The 15,245-nt window shown below is 37.6% G+C and overlaps 1 protein-coding gene across 4 annotated transcripts; it reads left to right on the forward strand.

Annotated features, from left to right (window-relative positions):
* The first annotated feature begins 323 nt into the window (after positions 1–323).
* LOC132260072 (serine/threonine-protein phosphatase 2A 56 kDa regulatory subunit epsilon isoform) lies at positions 324–12,805 on the forward strand. 4 transcript variants are annotated; one of them, XM_059757987.1, is made up of 8 exons: positions 324–966; positions 4,335–5,516; positions 5,606–5,805; positions 7,232–7,426; positions 7,503–7,693; positions 8,157–8,490; positions 8,565–8,794; positions 8,895–12,805. In XM_059757987.1, the coding sequence occupies exons 2-8, from the start codon at positions 5,378–5,380 to the stop codon at positions 9,190–9,192; spliced, it is 1,587 nt and encodes a 528-aa protein (XP_059613970.1). In that variant the 5' UTR covers positions 324–966; positions 4,335–5,377; the 3' UTR covers positions 9,193–12,805. The 4 variants fall into 4 exon arrangements, with proteins under 4 accessions (XP_059613970.1, XP_059613996.1, XP_059613988.1 ...); XM_059758013.1 differs by lacking the exon at positions 324–966 and adding an exon at positions 1,096–1,114; XM_059758005.1 differs by lacking the exon at positions 324–966 and adding an exon at positions 1,390–1,746.
* The last annotated feature ends 2,440 nt before the right edge of the window (positions 12,806–15,245 follow it).

The raw sequence follows: 15,245 nt of genomic DNA on the forward strand, positions 1-15,245 counted from the left end.
GGGTCGAGATGATTTAATTCAGGCTTTCAAGGTTTTCAATGATCGAATCCGATCGAATTAGTTGCATGGTGATTGAAAATCGGTTACTTTCGAAATTAACACCTAAAACTGACATGGCGCCACTTTTTGGCGCCCTCACAATTTCACCGTGAAGTGGTGAATTTGATTACTTTTCCATTTTTGATCAGCTCTTTTCACAGACCAGCAGAACATAACATGAGCTCATAAGACGAAGAGTTAATTTAGTAAAATAGTATGCAGAACTATAAGTACTTTGGAAAAGAATTTTCATTGAGAAATAAAATCAATTCCTGCCATCTGTTATTATTTTCGGTTGAATTCACCACGAAAGTACATCGAGTAGTCGATGAGTGTCCTCTGTGCTGTATCGCGGGTGGCGTTGGTGCGTGTGGTATGTCGCTTGCTTCGGAGCAAAATCGATTTTGGCAAAAGAAGAGTTTTTGCAGCCAATTGCAGTTGAAATACCGATAAAAATTGCCCTAATTGTGTGCACTGTGTGCTCAAGTGTTGAATTCCGTCGTTGATCCAGGAATAGAGCGCGGTGGAGAGAGTGAAAAAAGAGTCGGAAGTTTCGGGAGTCGCCATATAATTGGTGGTGAGAAAATGGTTTAGCAAAGTGCCCGAGTGTTTTTCAATTCTGACAGCTCCCAATGTCCAGTGCAAGCGAATTGCTGGCAATTGTGTGAAAAGTGGCCTGTGGGCAAGAACAATTCATGTGAATTCGTGTGCATCAGGGCGATAAGGATATATCGAGTTACAGGATAAATCTGGAAGTGACTGTATTTTTGGAAATTATTAATTTTCTCCCAACACACACACACACATACTCATCGGTGGTGTTCATATTGGAATAGACGGCTGGCTAACGAGAGAGCGGGAGAGAAAATTTCACCACTCTCTTCGGAGTGAACGTCATAGCGGAGAGAGTCTCACCACTTTCATATGGTGAGTTTAATTGCGAAAAAATGAGATATGATTCTTTTCAGGAAGTGTGGCATTACTCACCCAGGTGGGACAATGTTTGACCAAATTTCTGGATGTCTTGCGAGTGATTTGCCGTATCAGGTGGCTTGGAAATGACCGGAATTGGGGAGTAAGTCGGGTGTATTGGGTGTGTGAGAGCGAGAGAGAGATTCAGTGGGAGAGGAGACGGGATATGAATGAATGCGAGAGAGTGAGAGAGAGCGAGCGATAGTGGTGAAGTGGACGCCTCTTCTCTGCCCGAATTGAAATTGTGTGTGACAGTAATCGAGTGACATAAGTTTCTTCGCTTTTTTCCTCCACCGTGAAAAACCCAGGCAGGACTCCAATTATAGTCACCTGGATTCCTGCAGTGTCTGCCACCTGCGGAGAATCGGGAACAAGTGTCTGAGTGTTGTGAAAGACGGATTTTTCGCGTGAAATTGAGCCCTTTTTCGCCGTGACTATCCAGTGATTGTGTCGGAGTTTCTTTCTCTAAGTGGCAAACAACGTAAATTGCTCCCGGAGGGTGATTCTCCGGCGGAAGGGGGACCACTCGAGTGCCAAGTGCGCGACACAGCAAGCCAGATGAGGTGGAAGTGGTGCTGAGACGGTTTTCTTCTACGCCAGTGTGATTCCGTGGCGAAGAGTTTGACGGATTTGAGTGCCTCCGACGGTGCGGGTGGTGTGGAAAATGCACGAAGTGCCGAGAGGGCACCCCTGACGGCCCAATCCGCTGCACGGAGCAGAGCTCTTGGGGCCCTGGTGAGAGATTTTCGGGAGGGAATATGCAAATGACACACTCAGTGGCTCCCATCCCATCACGAATGGAGTCGCCATTTTGGTGAATTTATTTACATATTTCCGACAAGAAAATTCAATTCACTGAACTTGCCGCTCTTCCTTGGGTAATTATCATCAATGGAGTGGTTGTGTAATAAGTGTGGATGAGTGTTTTGGGGAAAAGTGTGCCTCCTCTGCTGAATCTTCGGCACTGAGTCATTTCGCTGTTGAGACACCGTCTCTTTGAGGTTAGGAACGGATCGGGGAATCTCTCCAATCTCGACTCTTCCCCTCACAACGGGAGCCCCACTCCTGAAGGACGGCCGTGGAATAGTATGAATGAGCTGGAAAAGAGGGTGGGGTGCATGGGAAATTTGTGGTTTAGGGAGAAATGATGCAATTGATGCGATAGTGGAGAAAAATACACCTGTTTTCCCATCAATTTCCCCAGAGATCTTGGGCTGAATTGTCCCTGCTGATGCGTACCTTTAAATAGATGCATCAAAAGTTAGTCAAGAGCACATTATCAGTGGCACTTTATGTGAGAAAAGTGCCCCAATATTGCTTGAGAGTGGCAAAAAATCGATTTCACCCCATAATTCATAGGGGAAAGACGGCAGGGAGGACAAAACTACGTGAGAAAATATTGTGGAAAATTGCATTACAGTCGTTCTACTCAGTATTCCTGTCCTCTCCCTTTTGCTATCGCTGTGCTTTTAGGGTCACCGTCAAGTGAATGTGCCCCGGAAGACTTCAGCGTGCTCGGGAGAGGCGCACTCTCTCAATCGGGAAATTCCAAGGAAAGCCATCCAGCGCAATAGTAATTCGGCACTGAAGTATCCAGTGATAGAGCCTGACCTCCATTTGCACAATTTCTCATCCTTCAATTATCACATGGGCAGAAGATGAGAATTGAGACGTTGTGATGCATAATTGATAGTGTGAATTACTTTTCGCGATGCTGTTTACTCTGTCATCTCGCCTGAGGCGCTCTCGGGCCGCCCATGTCCACTGTGGCGAGTGGTTTTATGAACGAAAATACGATAAACGAGAGTGAAAATTTCACACACAGCCACACGGCAGGTGAAATATTTAGATTTTTTCGTCAATAGTTTATGATAATGACGCATTAAGCCTGACTCGCTTGTTGTGAGTGAGATTCACAAAGATTAGGAAGTTTCCCGGTTGAAGGGGGAAGAAAGAAAGTGTGAAATGTGGAGTATCGAAGGTGTTGCTTGTGGATTTACCTCAAGGGAAATATTACTTTCCATAACTTAACTTTGTAACACGAAAAATTAACTTTTCACATTCTTTATCCGATTTCACATTAAAAAAAAGATTAGGAAGCATTTTTTGGGAAATAATCTAGATGTAATTAGTTGGTATGTAAGTGAGGTTTGCAGGAATAGACAACTCATAAATACAATTTCCTTTATCTCTCAATTGTTTGTAGTATTTGTGCAGCAAGAGTCAAGCGGAAATACGGTCTGCCCAAAGGTGATCAAAACTTCTCTGTGTATGTATGTTTAGAGTGGGATTTAGCTTGTAAAGGGATTATTGAAATGTTGATTTTCTCCAAATACTTGAACTCGGAAATTGTGCATACAGAATAGCCACGGTTATGAATAATCCCAAATGCACTTAGAATAATTGAGGGATTAATGATGAACCGCCACTGTGCATAATTTGTTAATTGATCGGGATTTATTGATGGCGATGGTATAATTTTAGGAGAATATTCTCTCGGTGATCAGTTAGGACGTTGTTTATCTTATTTAGCCAGTAATTCCAGGGTTGAACAGTTGTGTATTTATTTCAATATTTACAATGTGAGAAATGGAGCGATTGAGACGACAAAAGGGGAGGTTTTTGTGAGATCTGAGTGTGACCTGAAAAGCGGCAAAAAGAGTTGTTGAAAGAGAAGCCGTGTGTATGATTGTAAAGTGGTAAAAGGCAATATTTAGTGTAGAATGTGGGCATTTTGTAAATTGAATTTTGCAGTATATCTGAAAGCATTGTACAAAGCGTAGTGAGAGTGTGAAAGAAGTAATGTAACTAAATCGGGGGCGATTAATTTTATAACAACACGTCTTATATATTTCAATCAACTCTGGTTAAATATTTAAGTGGATTGCTTGGCAGTTTGTGTGTAGTTTGAGATATCTCGTTGTTTTTTCCTTGTACTCTATTTCGCTTCTCTTGGCATGGCCAAAGAATACTGTATCCCATCTCTTGAGCGGCGACATTCTGATGAGAATTCGAGGGTGAATGGCGATGAAAGGAGGCAAATGAAGGTGGTGAATGGGAGCGAAAATGGGTGGAAGAGAGACTGAGAGACACGCTGACCGATAATCGATTGTATAAATTGACAATCATGAGTGCAAATTGTGTGTAAATTTTTTCTGTATACAAGTGAATTTTTGCTCTTTCTTCCCCTTTCTCGCATCAAATCGCTTTTCTTCCCATCCACAGACACACACACACACACACACACACAGACTGTGTGTAAGATATTTTTACCTAAATACTCACTATTTGTCTCTGTTCCCTCTTCACATTCTTTTTGGCAGATAATCTCGATTGAGCTGCTGCGGATGATTTATCAGTTGGACAACGCCTGAAGGGGACTAATAAGTTGGACATTTGTGGGAAAATTTGAGCGTCAGAATTAGCGGACTGTGTAAGAGAACAAGAACAAGAACAAGTGCACGATATATATCGCAATTGTAGCAGTCATTTTTGCTGAGCACACTTCACATAAATGCATCGCAATAATAATATAGTGTGGCAGATCTCTTCGTCATCAACAAATAGTTGAGTTCCGTGGACACCCTCGAAAGTTGTGTGAGCGAGATCTTTTTCTCTTTTGATATCCCAGTTCTGAGCGATATTGTCCTCCCGAAGGGAGTGGCGATTAGCGAAGGAGTGAGCATTACTGCGGCGACAGAGAGAACGCCGACATAAGTCAGTTGTGCAATAAACACACATTTGATATATTCGAGGAGTAATCAAGACAGAAAAAGATAGAGCAAGAACGAGGACGACCGAATGGTGCACTGACATAGGTGCTCTCCGTAATCTTGTACAGTTGATTGACGAGAAAAGAGCGTTGAATATTGATTTGGAATTCAGAATATTCTGTGAATGTTATTTGAGAACATCTAAGATAAAAGAAACTATCGAGAAGCGAAAAACACTCGCTATTGGCGAGTGCAGAATTACCAAGAATTCGATTCTTGATATTTTTTCTTGATTAGGAACGCACGTTTTGTTGTATTGTAAAAAAAAGAAGAAGAGAAATTGTGTCGTTTTCCCTCTGTTTCTGTCGTCAAAAACTATTTTTCCAAAAAAAAAGATAAAAACATAAAATTTATTATTGTGTCTGTAATCAATAGTAACGCAAATCACCACAGAAAAAAAATCACAAATAGTCGTCCAAATAAGTGTCACTGCAATTTAAGTGTATATCTGAAAGAGTCCCTCTCTGTTGTTGCTATACAGTATATTTGTGTTGAACAGAAAGAAGAAGAAATCAAGATAAGAAAAATCTAACAATAACGTTATTGCGAACAAAAATATCATTAATATCAAACGCACGCTAACTGACTTAAAAATGTCGTCGGGAACATTTGTTGATCGCATTGATCCGTTTGCAAAACGATCGCTCAAGAAGAAAAGCAAAAAGTCTCAGGGATCGTCGAGATATCGGAACTCTCAGGATGTAGAGCTACAGCAACTTCCACAATTAAAAGGTAATCCACCGTATCACTGATGATAGCCTGTGAGTTGATGATTAATTGATGTCATTTTGTCTTTTCTCTCTCCTTTAACTTTTCAACAGTGGATTGCTCGAGTATGGAGCAGGAGGAGCTTTTTATACGAAAACTGCGGCAATGCTGTGTGTCCTTTGATTTTATGGATCCCGTGGCGGATCTGAAGGGGAAGGAAATTAAGAGAGCCGCCCTCAATGATCTGTCCACATACATTATCCACGGCAGAGGCGTCCTGACAGAGGCTGTGTATCCAGAAATTATACGAATGGTAATTCATTATCATTTAACAAAGTGGCTTTCAAGAGGAAACTGGGTCTCACCCAGTATAAAAACAATGTTAATGTCTTCTAACGTCTGCCAATGCAATATGCTATCATTGCACGGATGTAAATTGATATTTAAAATGTTGATTTACGATAGGGGCGGTGATAACTGCATCATCGTTGTTGTTTTTTTTAGAGACTATCAGTTGTTTAAATAATGGAAAAGCGCTTTTAAAACAACAAAGCATTGAATTTATCATGACTAAAAACTGCTCACAACTTTAATTTTCATTTTGCAACTGAACAAAATTCTTTCGTTAATTGAGTTCATTGAAATTCACGAAGTTGAACTTATGAAATACGATATTGGGAGAAGATTAAAAAGACTTATAGAAGTAAAGAGAAGAAGAGTTAGAAAACTTGGACTAAAGTTTGCGAGACATCGATAGAAATGGCAGCACTGCAAAATAGAATATATATTCAGATAATTCGTATTGTAGAAAGTTTAGTATAGATCATGAACGACTGAATATATTTGTGGAGCATGTCTTATCGTCAAGGTTAAGGTTTAAGCCCACATTATGTGACACACATATTAGTTGTTAGTTTGAAGCGATTTGTTCTCAGTGGGAGTTGCGAGACGTCAAATCTCTCTCTCTCTAAATATCTTAATGAAGCCCACAGAGAGGCAAAAATCTATAAGAAAGACAAAAGTGTTCGGTTAACAATAATAAATTCTTCGTCTTTGTTTTTGACATGTCTCAAATTTCCTAGTTGACTGGTTTTTGTACACCTGATTGAGATTTCAAAAGCGGTAGTGTTGTAGGAATGTGTACATGTATGTATTATTTGCGAGAATTTCTGTGTCTTGCTTTCAAAGGGATATATTCTATGCATTTTTCTGCAATTATTTTCATTGGATTCTCAAAAGACAGTGTGTGCGACGGGATGTAAGAATTTTGCATCAACGTTTATAATGTCTGTTGTATGATATTCGCGCGGGACATAAAAAAGAAGTTGTTATCTACTATTTATAGTAGAAAGCATTGAGTTGCGCTATCTCTTGATATAGCATTGCCATAACGAGTAGTATGTGAGTGAAATTGCAACCCAATCTTTTGATATTCAGCGTCTGAGAATGGCGAGAAAATGAGATGTGCTGCTAATAAAGATAAAGAACGTATGCCTCTGCTGTATTTTTCAACCGAAAATTCCCTGGGAACTCGAGAGGCTGTTTGGTGTGAGTTTAGCCAGTAGGTACAGTTTTGCTGTGAGCCAGCATGATTTATGGATTATAAATGAAATATAATATACAATAATTCGTGCGGCAAAAATATTCACTATATTTAGTTGTATGAGGAAAATGCTGACGTTAGACTCTGAATGAGAAGTTGAAGGTGTAACTAATTTCTCTGTTGCTCTTTCCTCTAGATTTCGTGTAATTTGTTTCGTACACTGCCACCAAGTGAGAACCCAGACTTTGATCCCGAGGAGGACGATCCAACACTCGAGGCATCCTGGCCACATCTCCAGCTGGTCTATGAGGTTTTCTTGCGATTTCTCGAGTCACAAGATTTCCAGGCAACCATCGGGAAGAAAGTGATTGATCAAAAGTTTGTCCTTCAAGTGAGTAATTTCAATGTGACTGTATAAAATTGCCACTGATGTCATTGTAAATTGATATATGTTTGTGGTTTTGCAGTTGCTGGAGTTGTTCGATTCGGAAGATCCTCGTGAACGTGACTTTTTGAAGACGGTTCTTCATCGAATTTACGGAAAATTTCTAGGACTGCGCGCATTCATCAGGAAACAGATAAATAACATATTTTTGCGCTTCATTTATGAAACAGAACATTTCAATGGTGTCGGAGAATTACTGGAAATACTGGGAAGGTGAGTGTATGGGTATTTGCGTAGTTTGGTTTGCATAGAGCTCGAATTTTGGGGGTGACGCGGAATATTGTAACGAACCGTATTGGAAAATGAACAGTAACAGGCAATCGATTTGTCGAGTTATTTTTGTATTCAACATTAAATCAATCTTTCGTTTTGAAACTTATGCTCTGAGATTACATCGATAATCAAATTGGAAAAAAACGAAATCATTTTTCAAAGTCTATGTGACCGGGAATTAACAACCCACGCTTAAACTAACTCTAGTTTTGGAGGAAGACACTGCTAATGTGATTCATTTTTCGCTATTCGCGGTTCCCCACAATGCATTTCTCGTTTGTGTGACATTGACTTTTGTCGTCAACCACAGAAATGAGATGCTGAATAGAGTTTCCCAGCACGCATTTTTTTTGTTTAATATATGGCCGAATGCCAAATAATTCTTGTGTATTCTTTTTTGCAGCATTATCAATGGATTCGCTCTGCCGTTGAAAGCTGAACACAAACAATTTTTAGTGAAAGTCCTATTGCCACTCCATAAGGTGAAATGCTTGTCATTGTATCATGCTCAACTGGCGTACTGTGTGGTGCAGTTTCTGGAGAAGGACGCCTCCCTCACGGAGCCAGTGGTTCGGGGTTTGTTGAAGTTTTGGCCAAAGACCTGCTCGCAGAAGGAAGTGATGTTTCTGGGTGAGATTGAGGAGATTCTTGATGTGATTGAACCACCCCAATTCGTCAAGATCCAGGAACCATTGTTTCGACAGATCGCCAAATGTGTGTCCAGCCCTCACTTTCAGGTACTCAGAGATTGTTGGTGTAAATTGATGCAGGAGTGTGATTTTAAAGGATGATGTCTATTTGTCATGTGTAGGTTGCGGAGAGAGCGTTATACTTCTGGAATAATGAGTATGCAATGTCGCTAATTGAGGAAAACAATGCTGTCATAATGCCAATAATGTTTCCGGCATTGTACCGGATCAGCAAAGAGCACTGGAATCAGACAATTGTGGCTCTAGTCTATAATGTACTAAAGACTTTCATGGAAATGAATTCGAAGTTGTTTGATGAGCTAACGGCAAGCTACAAAGCTGAACGACAAAAGTGAGTATAATCTCAGTGTGTTAACGAAAATTTCTCAATGGTTCTTGATAAATTGCCTCTCTTTTCTTCTCCTTCTCACCCTCTGGACAAATTGAAACAGAGAGAAGAAACGGGAACGAGAGCGTGAGGAGCTGTGGAAAAAATTGCACGAATTGGAAAACAATCGTTCAAGTAGTAAAACATCTTTAAAGAGTGATGCAAACAGTGAATTGCTGACACAGCAGTCGAACAATTTGACGGGAAATTTAAGTAATGCCACAAATTCGACGCTAATGTCATCATTATCGGGCAATGCACCATCCATGGGCAGCGGCATGGCTGATAAGGTGTCCTCCGCCTCAGGTGGCTCAAATGTTTCCTCGGCCACCAATTCACTGACATCGGCAGTGAGCAAGTGATGCACTGATTGACCTTAATATAATCGTAAATCACACTCTTCTAGTTCACATGATGTTACTGCTAATGCTCCCAGTAATAAGAAGAAAACAAAATCATTTCTGCATAGAATCATATAACAAAGTCTCTAGCTAACTCTTCACATTCACAGTGACATATTTGAAAACCCATTGACAGTGAAATTGCTAAAAAATGATAAGGTCGACAGCATGATTATGGATTTGTCCCCCCTTTAGCGATGAATTATATATAGTAGCAAAACAAGAGCGAGAAAACAGAAATAATCATAAAAATTGAGGAGTGAAACATACAACAGGTGACTATTGAATTTCGCTTGTGAAATGCCGAAATAAATATAGATTAATATCTAGTGCTACATGATGATAAACATTAATACAAAAAGGAGGAGAAGTATATAATTTAAATATTAGCGAGAGAGAGAGATGATAACAATAAGTGGATGCAAGATAAAGAATAATTATAAAATGAAGAGGAGGAGAAAATATTACCTGCTGCTGTCGTCTCATTCAATAATTAGCCCAATATTATCGACATAATGGAATAAAATATTACATAAAATAACAACATAATTGCATAATGAAATAATGAGAAAAAAATTTTAGACTATATATTGTCGTGAAAGAAGGAAATAATGGAAACATATTGTAAATGTTAGGGTAACATAAGTAATTTAGAAAGAAAACATTAAAAACCAAAAAAAAAAAAATGTTGAGATGACAAAAAGAAGAAAATAATTTCGTCTTTTACTTAACTGATTGTTTTTTGCCGTGAAATTAATTTTTTGATCTATTAGATGGAATTTACTACAAATATCAAAAAAAAAGTGACATTAGAAGTTGCATAAAATATGCTGAAAATTTCACACACAACTTAGTTGTATCATTTGATTTTCTTAAAAGTAACATGCAAATAGTTGATAAGTCAGCAATACTTGTGTAGAAGGCTCCCTGCTTTCTTAGTAGTATGAAGACTCATACGACTCATATATTGAAGTGTATTTTTTATCATTGTGGAGAAAAAGAAGATAATTTTATACGGCTAGTCATAAATGAGGAGAAGAGAGTTGCGACTACATGTGAGAAAGGGCAGTTCTGTGTGAAATACTTCTTTCTAGCTGAACCAACATTTTCCCCCTGTCATGGCATTAAGTTTACGCTAATCACGAGGGAGAAGAAAACAGTGAAGATTTTGAAGATTTTTTTAAAACAAATTTTCTAATTCACGATAAATTGTAAATAGATATTCATGTACTACTTTATTGTTTTATAGTTATTAGGCTTACAGTGAGCGATTTTATCGATATTTTCCAGTGGAATACAAGAAAAGAGAATTCCTTTATTTCGAAGACATGATCGCAGGCGAAGGTGCAAATTGATTAGAATTGATGCTTTGCAAGTAATTTCGTTCTCTGTCATAAAAAGTAAGTGTATACTAAATGTGTTGAGGGCCGCATTGCTGGTCAATTTTGCATTTAAAAATTGTATGTAAAATGAAGAAAATGCGTGATTGTTGCACGATCAAAAAGGTGTCTTCATTGTCAAAGTAAGGAGGAAAAAAAATCACACTAAATCTTCAAAATCTTCTCAAATGTGCGTGATCAAAATTAACTATTTTTATCTTATCGAGATGTGTCCATAAGAGAGCGATATATAATTTTTTAAATGTAGAAATTTCAGAATGCAGTTTATCTTTTCGATTGATGTAAGGTAATAGCATCCAAAAAAAAGAAGAAGATTTGTAGAAATGGGGAAAAATTAGAATATGTTTAATAATAATACATACTAGCGTTTAAGAAATTGTTGTTTTGTTTAAAAGGACATGAAGTAAAATTAGATGAAATCCAAATAAATAAAGGTTACAATTATTTTGAACACTCTTCTTTCGTCACATTTCATAGAATGGAAACTATTTGGTTGACCACGTGAATGCCAAGGAAAAAATTTTGTATCTAGTATTTTGATAGAATATTGAGAGATTCTTCTTTTTTAACATCTAAGTTGGGACTGAAATTTAGCGGTAAAATGGAACAAATTATAAATTCCGATTTTTCACGAATTGCGTGGAGAAATTGGGATAGATAGTAAGTCTAAATAACACATAGAACACACCAACAATGAGAAGAATATAATCATAACTGGTAAAAGAGGAGAATTTTTAACTGACTGTTCATCTTTTTATTTCTAGAGGAAGAATCCATAAACATTTTTCATTCTTTTATTTATTAAATATGTATGAAAGATATGAAATAAATAGCTGCGTTTATAGTAAGGATATTTTAAAGAACTAATTGATTAAAAAATAAATGAAAAAAAATATGAAAGTGGAACACACTCAATAATTTACATATGGATAAAAATATAAAAAAAAAGATGACGTGAGGGAGTAAAAGTAGAAATTAACTCTTCGGTTTAAAGAAATGCGCGTAAAGAGGGATGGTAAGTGAGGCAGAAGGGCTACTTGAAATCTGTATAGAAGAACATGTGACTTGTATAATAAAAGAAATTAATGAAAAAGTAAAAACATAGAAACACTAGCGAGGTAAAAATTTACTGAAAAAATACATATTTTTCTGCATTTTTCGTTTCCTTCATGAGTTTTTTTTCCGTGTTCGTTCACCAACAAGAATACTTGTAATATGTAAAGTGAAATCACTCCTAAAAAGGTTAGACTCTAAATATATTTGTATAGAAAAGAGTGAAAGGGCGAGAGAGAGAGAGAGAGATAGCGCGAGAGAAACATAAGAAAAAAAAACATTATAATCTATTATGGAAAAATGATAATGTATCTATATTTAATATGTATTGCTGAAGATATGCAAAACAACTAATTATATATTTAAAAAAAAGAGAAGATTAAAAACGTGAAAAACTGAGAAAAAGTGGATAAGTGGAAAATATAAATATAAAAGAATGTTTTGTAAATTTCTAAGAATTTTTAAAACTTGTTAACTTCAAATTAATACAAGAAGGAAGAAATGTAACAAAATTGTTTTCTCTGATTTCTTTTTTCAAAGCTGATGAGTGAGGGAAGAAGATGTGTAAGGGACAAACGCATAACAAATGATTAAGAGGATACCTTTGTTAATAAATAATTAATATTAATCTATTGCTACATACATACATATATATATATTTTCTATATAATTAAGTACCTCCACATAACACCTAAATTAAACAAATGGTGAGAGATGGTGAAAAATATGTGCAGAGATCAGTTGCATAGGGAGAATCGCGAGTCGTGAGGATGAGAAAGTATAAATATAAGGAGAAAAAAAATTTAACAATAAAAAAGAGAGATTGTAGGGTTGAAAAATGAGTAAATTATGAGCAGATGTTGTAATACTATGATTTTTAATTTGTAACATGGCAAGAAATCAATGAGAAGCAAACTTGAAAACTGCATCTTTTGACGTGGCATTAGAGGATCATTTTTAACGGCACCAACATTACTATTTTTTCTGATGAAAATATAATGATGATAAAACACATGGGACAAAATATGAAGAGAATAAGAAATTGTGTGTTGAATGATGATACATAAGGAAAAAGTATATAAATATATCTATATATAAAGAATAAAATATTTAAAAGAAAATTTCTCCCTTTGCCTTTTCGGTGCTCCGCCAGAGAGATTTTCCCCGGTAAACCTCTCGTTTCAATTGTGGAGCCCTCAACTGTGTTACATGTGGCGCACAGTCAATGTTCGATTGTCAGTCAATTTAATTAAGATTCTGTGACCTGATATCCGATGCCTCTTGATTTATTCATGATGCATTTTGGGACGAACAAAGACACGATTTTGTCGCACACCACAAAGTTCTCCGGCTCTCCTGCAGAAATGGATTTACTCTCTGCCATCCGCCTCAGTGTCAGGGTTCAAAACCTTATTGGGGTGTCTCCTTATTCTGTGAGCAAGAAGGATGGAGTGTCAGCCAAGGGAATCTCTGTGCTGCCGGGAGTGGTTTTATTTATTTGCAGCATGATCTCTGGATATTACGGCTCTCAGACGAGTTTTCAGGCACAAGCTGGAAGAGCTATGGACACTTCTCTGGATCTCGGATCTGTTCTGCTGCTCACCATGGTTGTTGGGGGAATTTTCCAAATGTTGGCATACATTTTCACGTTCTTTTTGTCACTATGGTTTAGAAAGTCTACTGTTGAATTTTACAAAAAATTGCTGAGGATTGGCACAAAGATGCAAAAGGTTGGAATAATTATGGACTTTCGTTATTTGTCTCGGTAAGTCTTTAGTTAATTACATAAAATTATTCATTTTACTTGTGATTAATGTGGCATAATTAACTTCACAATAGAATATTGCAATGATATTGTGTATTTTATTTGCTTTAATATATCGTGTTGATTTTCGTTTTTATGAAATTCTATTTGTCGTTTTCAATCTATTGTCTTCTTCGACATATTGAGCAAGAGAAGCTCTTGTATTGAGGAAATAAGGGAAGTCTCACAAGTGTCACTCAAGGCAGCTAAACTGCTTCAAACAGATTGTGAAATATTCACATTCTAAATCCACCATGAAACATTTATGAGGGCTTCCCCAAAGAGATGTGTGCTGAAGCTCAGACATTTCGACGCTAACAATAGGAATCTCGTCAGAGTCTGCTGACGATAGATTGTTTGTTAAGAAAGTGAATATGTGCAGTGAATGGTAATCATAATATTTCATCTTTCAGATTTCACGCTGCCGCAGTTTGTGTTCTAGTATTCTATCACTCGACACAGCTTACGTTCGGTCTTCTTGTTATTTGGAACACACCAGATAATTATCACCTGGCCATCACATATACTTTAATCTATCTGTCCAACACTTTCTCCGCCAAAGACTTCATAATGGTTTGTCAGGCGGTGGCTCAGCACTTCTCATGCCTCCAGGCGGTGCTCAAGGAGGTCCAGCTGGAGCAGGATGAATTTCCACACCGTCTTGAGACCTTCTACGCAATCCATGGCGAACTATGCGACTGCTTCGACCTGATAACTGAAAACTTCGGCCTTCGGGAGCTGCTGAATGTGATCTCTGACTTCATCTTTATGACCTCGCAGCTCTTTTTCAGCTTCTGGTCCGCAGATCGTGGTCAGTTCGAGTTCGCCGCATTCGGCATGATTATAATCTTGATTCCCAGGTGTTTGAAAGTCAGTTTGGTGATGTATAGTGGAGAGCAGCTGATTAGAATGGTGAGTAATGCTCTTTCTCAGCGAGTAGCCTTACTTTTCCGCGGATTTCTCCTTTTTCCGCGAAATGACGAGTTTTTTTTTAATATGAGACAAGCTCAAGAGTGCTAATATCTTTTAGCGCAATCTCTAATTAATATTTGTAAGCTAAAAGCAATAGATTAGAGTATCGATATATACTCAGTTTTTTCAATATCCCATCAATTGAGTGTATAAGTCCGGGAATTTTTCCACGAATATGTATTTCACTGGATTCTGAAATGATTATCTTGTTGTGTTTTTCATTGAAAAACAATTTAAAGATAATGATAGCACGATACTTCATATAATTCCAGAATCTCTCGAGCAATTTGTGTTCCAAGGCAGATCATTAAGATAAAGCGCTAATAGAAAACCAGATGCTATTGACACTTTTCAGCTCCCAAATCATCTTAATTTAAACAGTCATCTTTAAGCTCTTCGTTTCTATGTCCCTCACGTGATTTCTTAGGAAATTTCATCCAAAAATAGACTTTAAGCGATATTCCAATCAACTTCTCTTCCACTCTTTCCACTTTTTCATATGTTGCCATTCATGAGAGACATATTTTAGTGTCTGATTTGGCTTAAAAAATGCAAATGATCCCAAGTTCGCCAGAATGAAAGCCATCCGGAACCCATGGTTTCAGCATAAGCTGTGTGATTTATGAATTTAAGCACCTGCTCTATAGAGCACCATAATTTAATGCAAAAAAATTTCCCAGTGGGTTCCCACAGCTGGGAGCTACATTGTGCGATTGCGGCTGTTAGTTGCTGTCTCTTAATCCATTTGTAGGCACACTCGACCTCCAAGATGCTGCAAAAACTCG

The sequence above is a fragment of the Phlebotomus argentipes genome, unplaced genomic scaffold (genome assembly GCF_947086385.1).
Source record: "Phlebotomus argentipes unplaced genomic scaffold, Phlebotomus argentipes genome assembly contig_6, whole genome shotgun sequence".
NCBI lineage: Eukaryota > Metazoa > Arthropoda > Insecta > Diptera > Psychodidae > Phlebotomus > Phlebotomus argentipes.

Bases quoted from the DNA above. Each gene is read 5' to 3' on its own strand.
- LOC132260072 (XM_059757987.1), top strand. From the start codon at position 5,378: ATGTCGTCGGGAACATTTGTTGATCGCATTGATCCGTTTGCAAAACGA. The intron at 7,694-8,156 runs GTGAGTGTATGG...TCTTTTTTGCAG, and splicing joins TTACTGGAAATACTGGGAAG to CATTATCAATGGATTCGCTC. The intron at 8,491-8,564 runs GTACTCAGAGAT...TGTCATGTGTAG, and splicing joins TGTCCAGCCCTCACTTTCAG to GTTGCGGAGAGAGCGTTATA.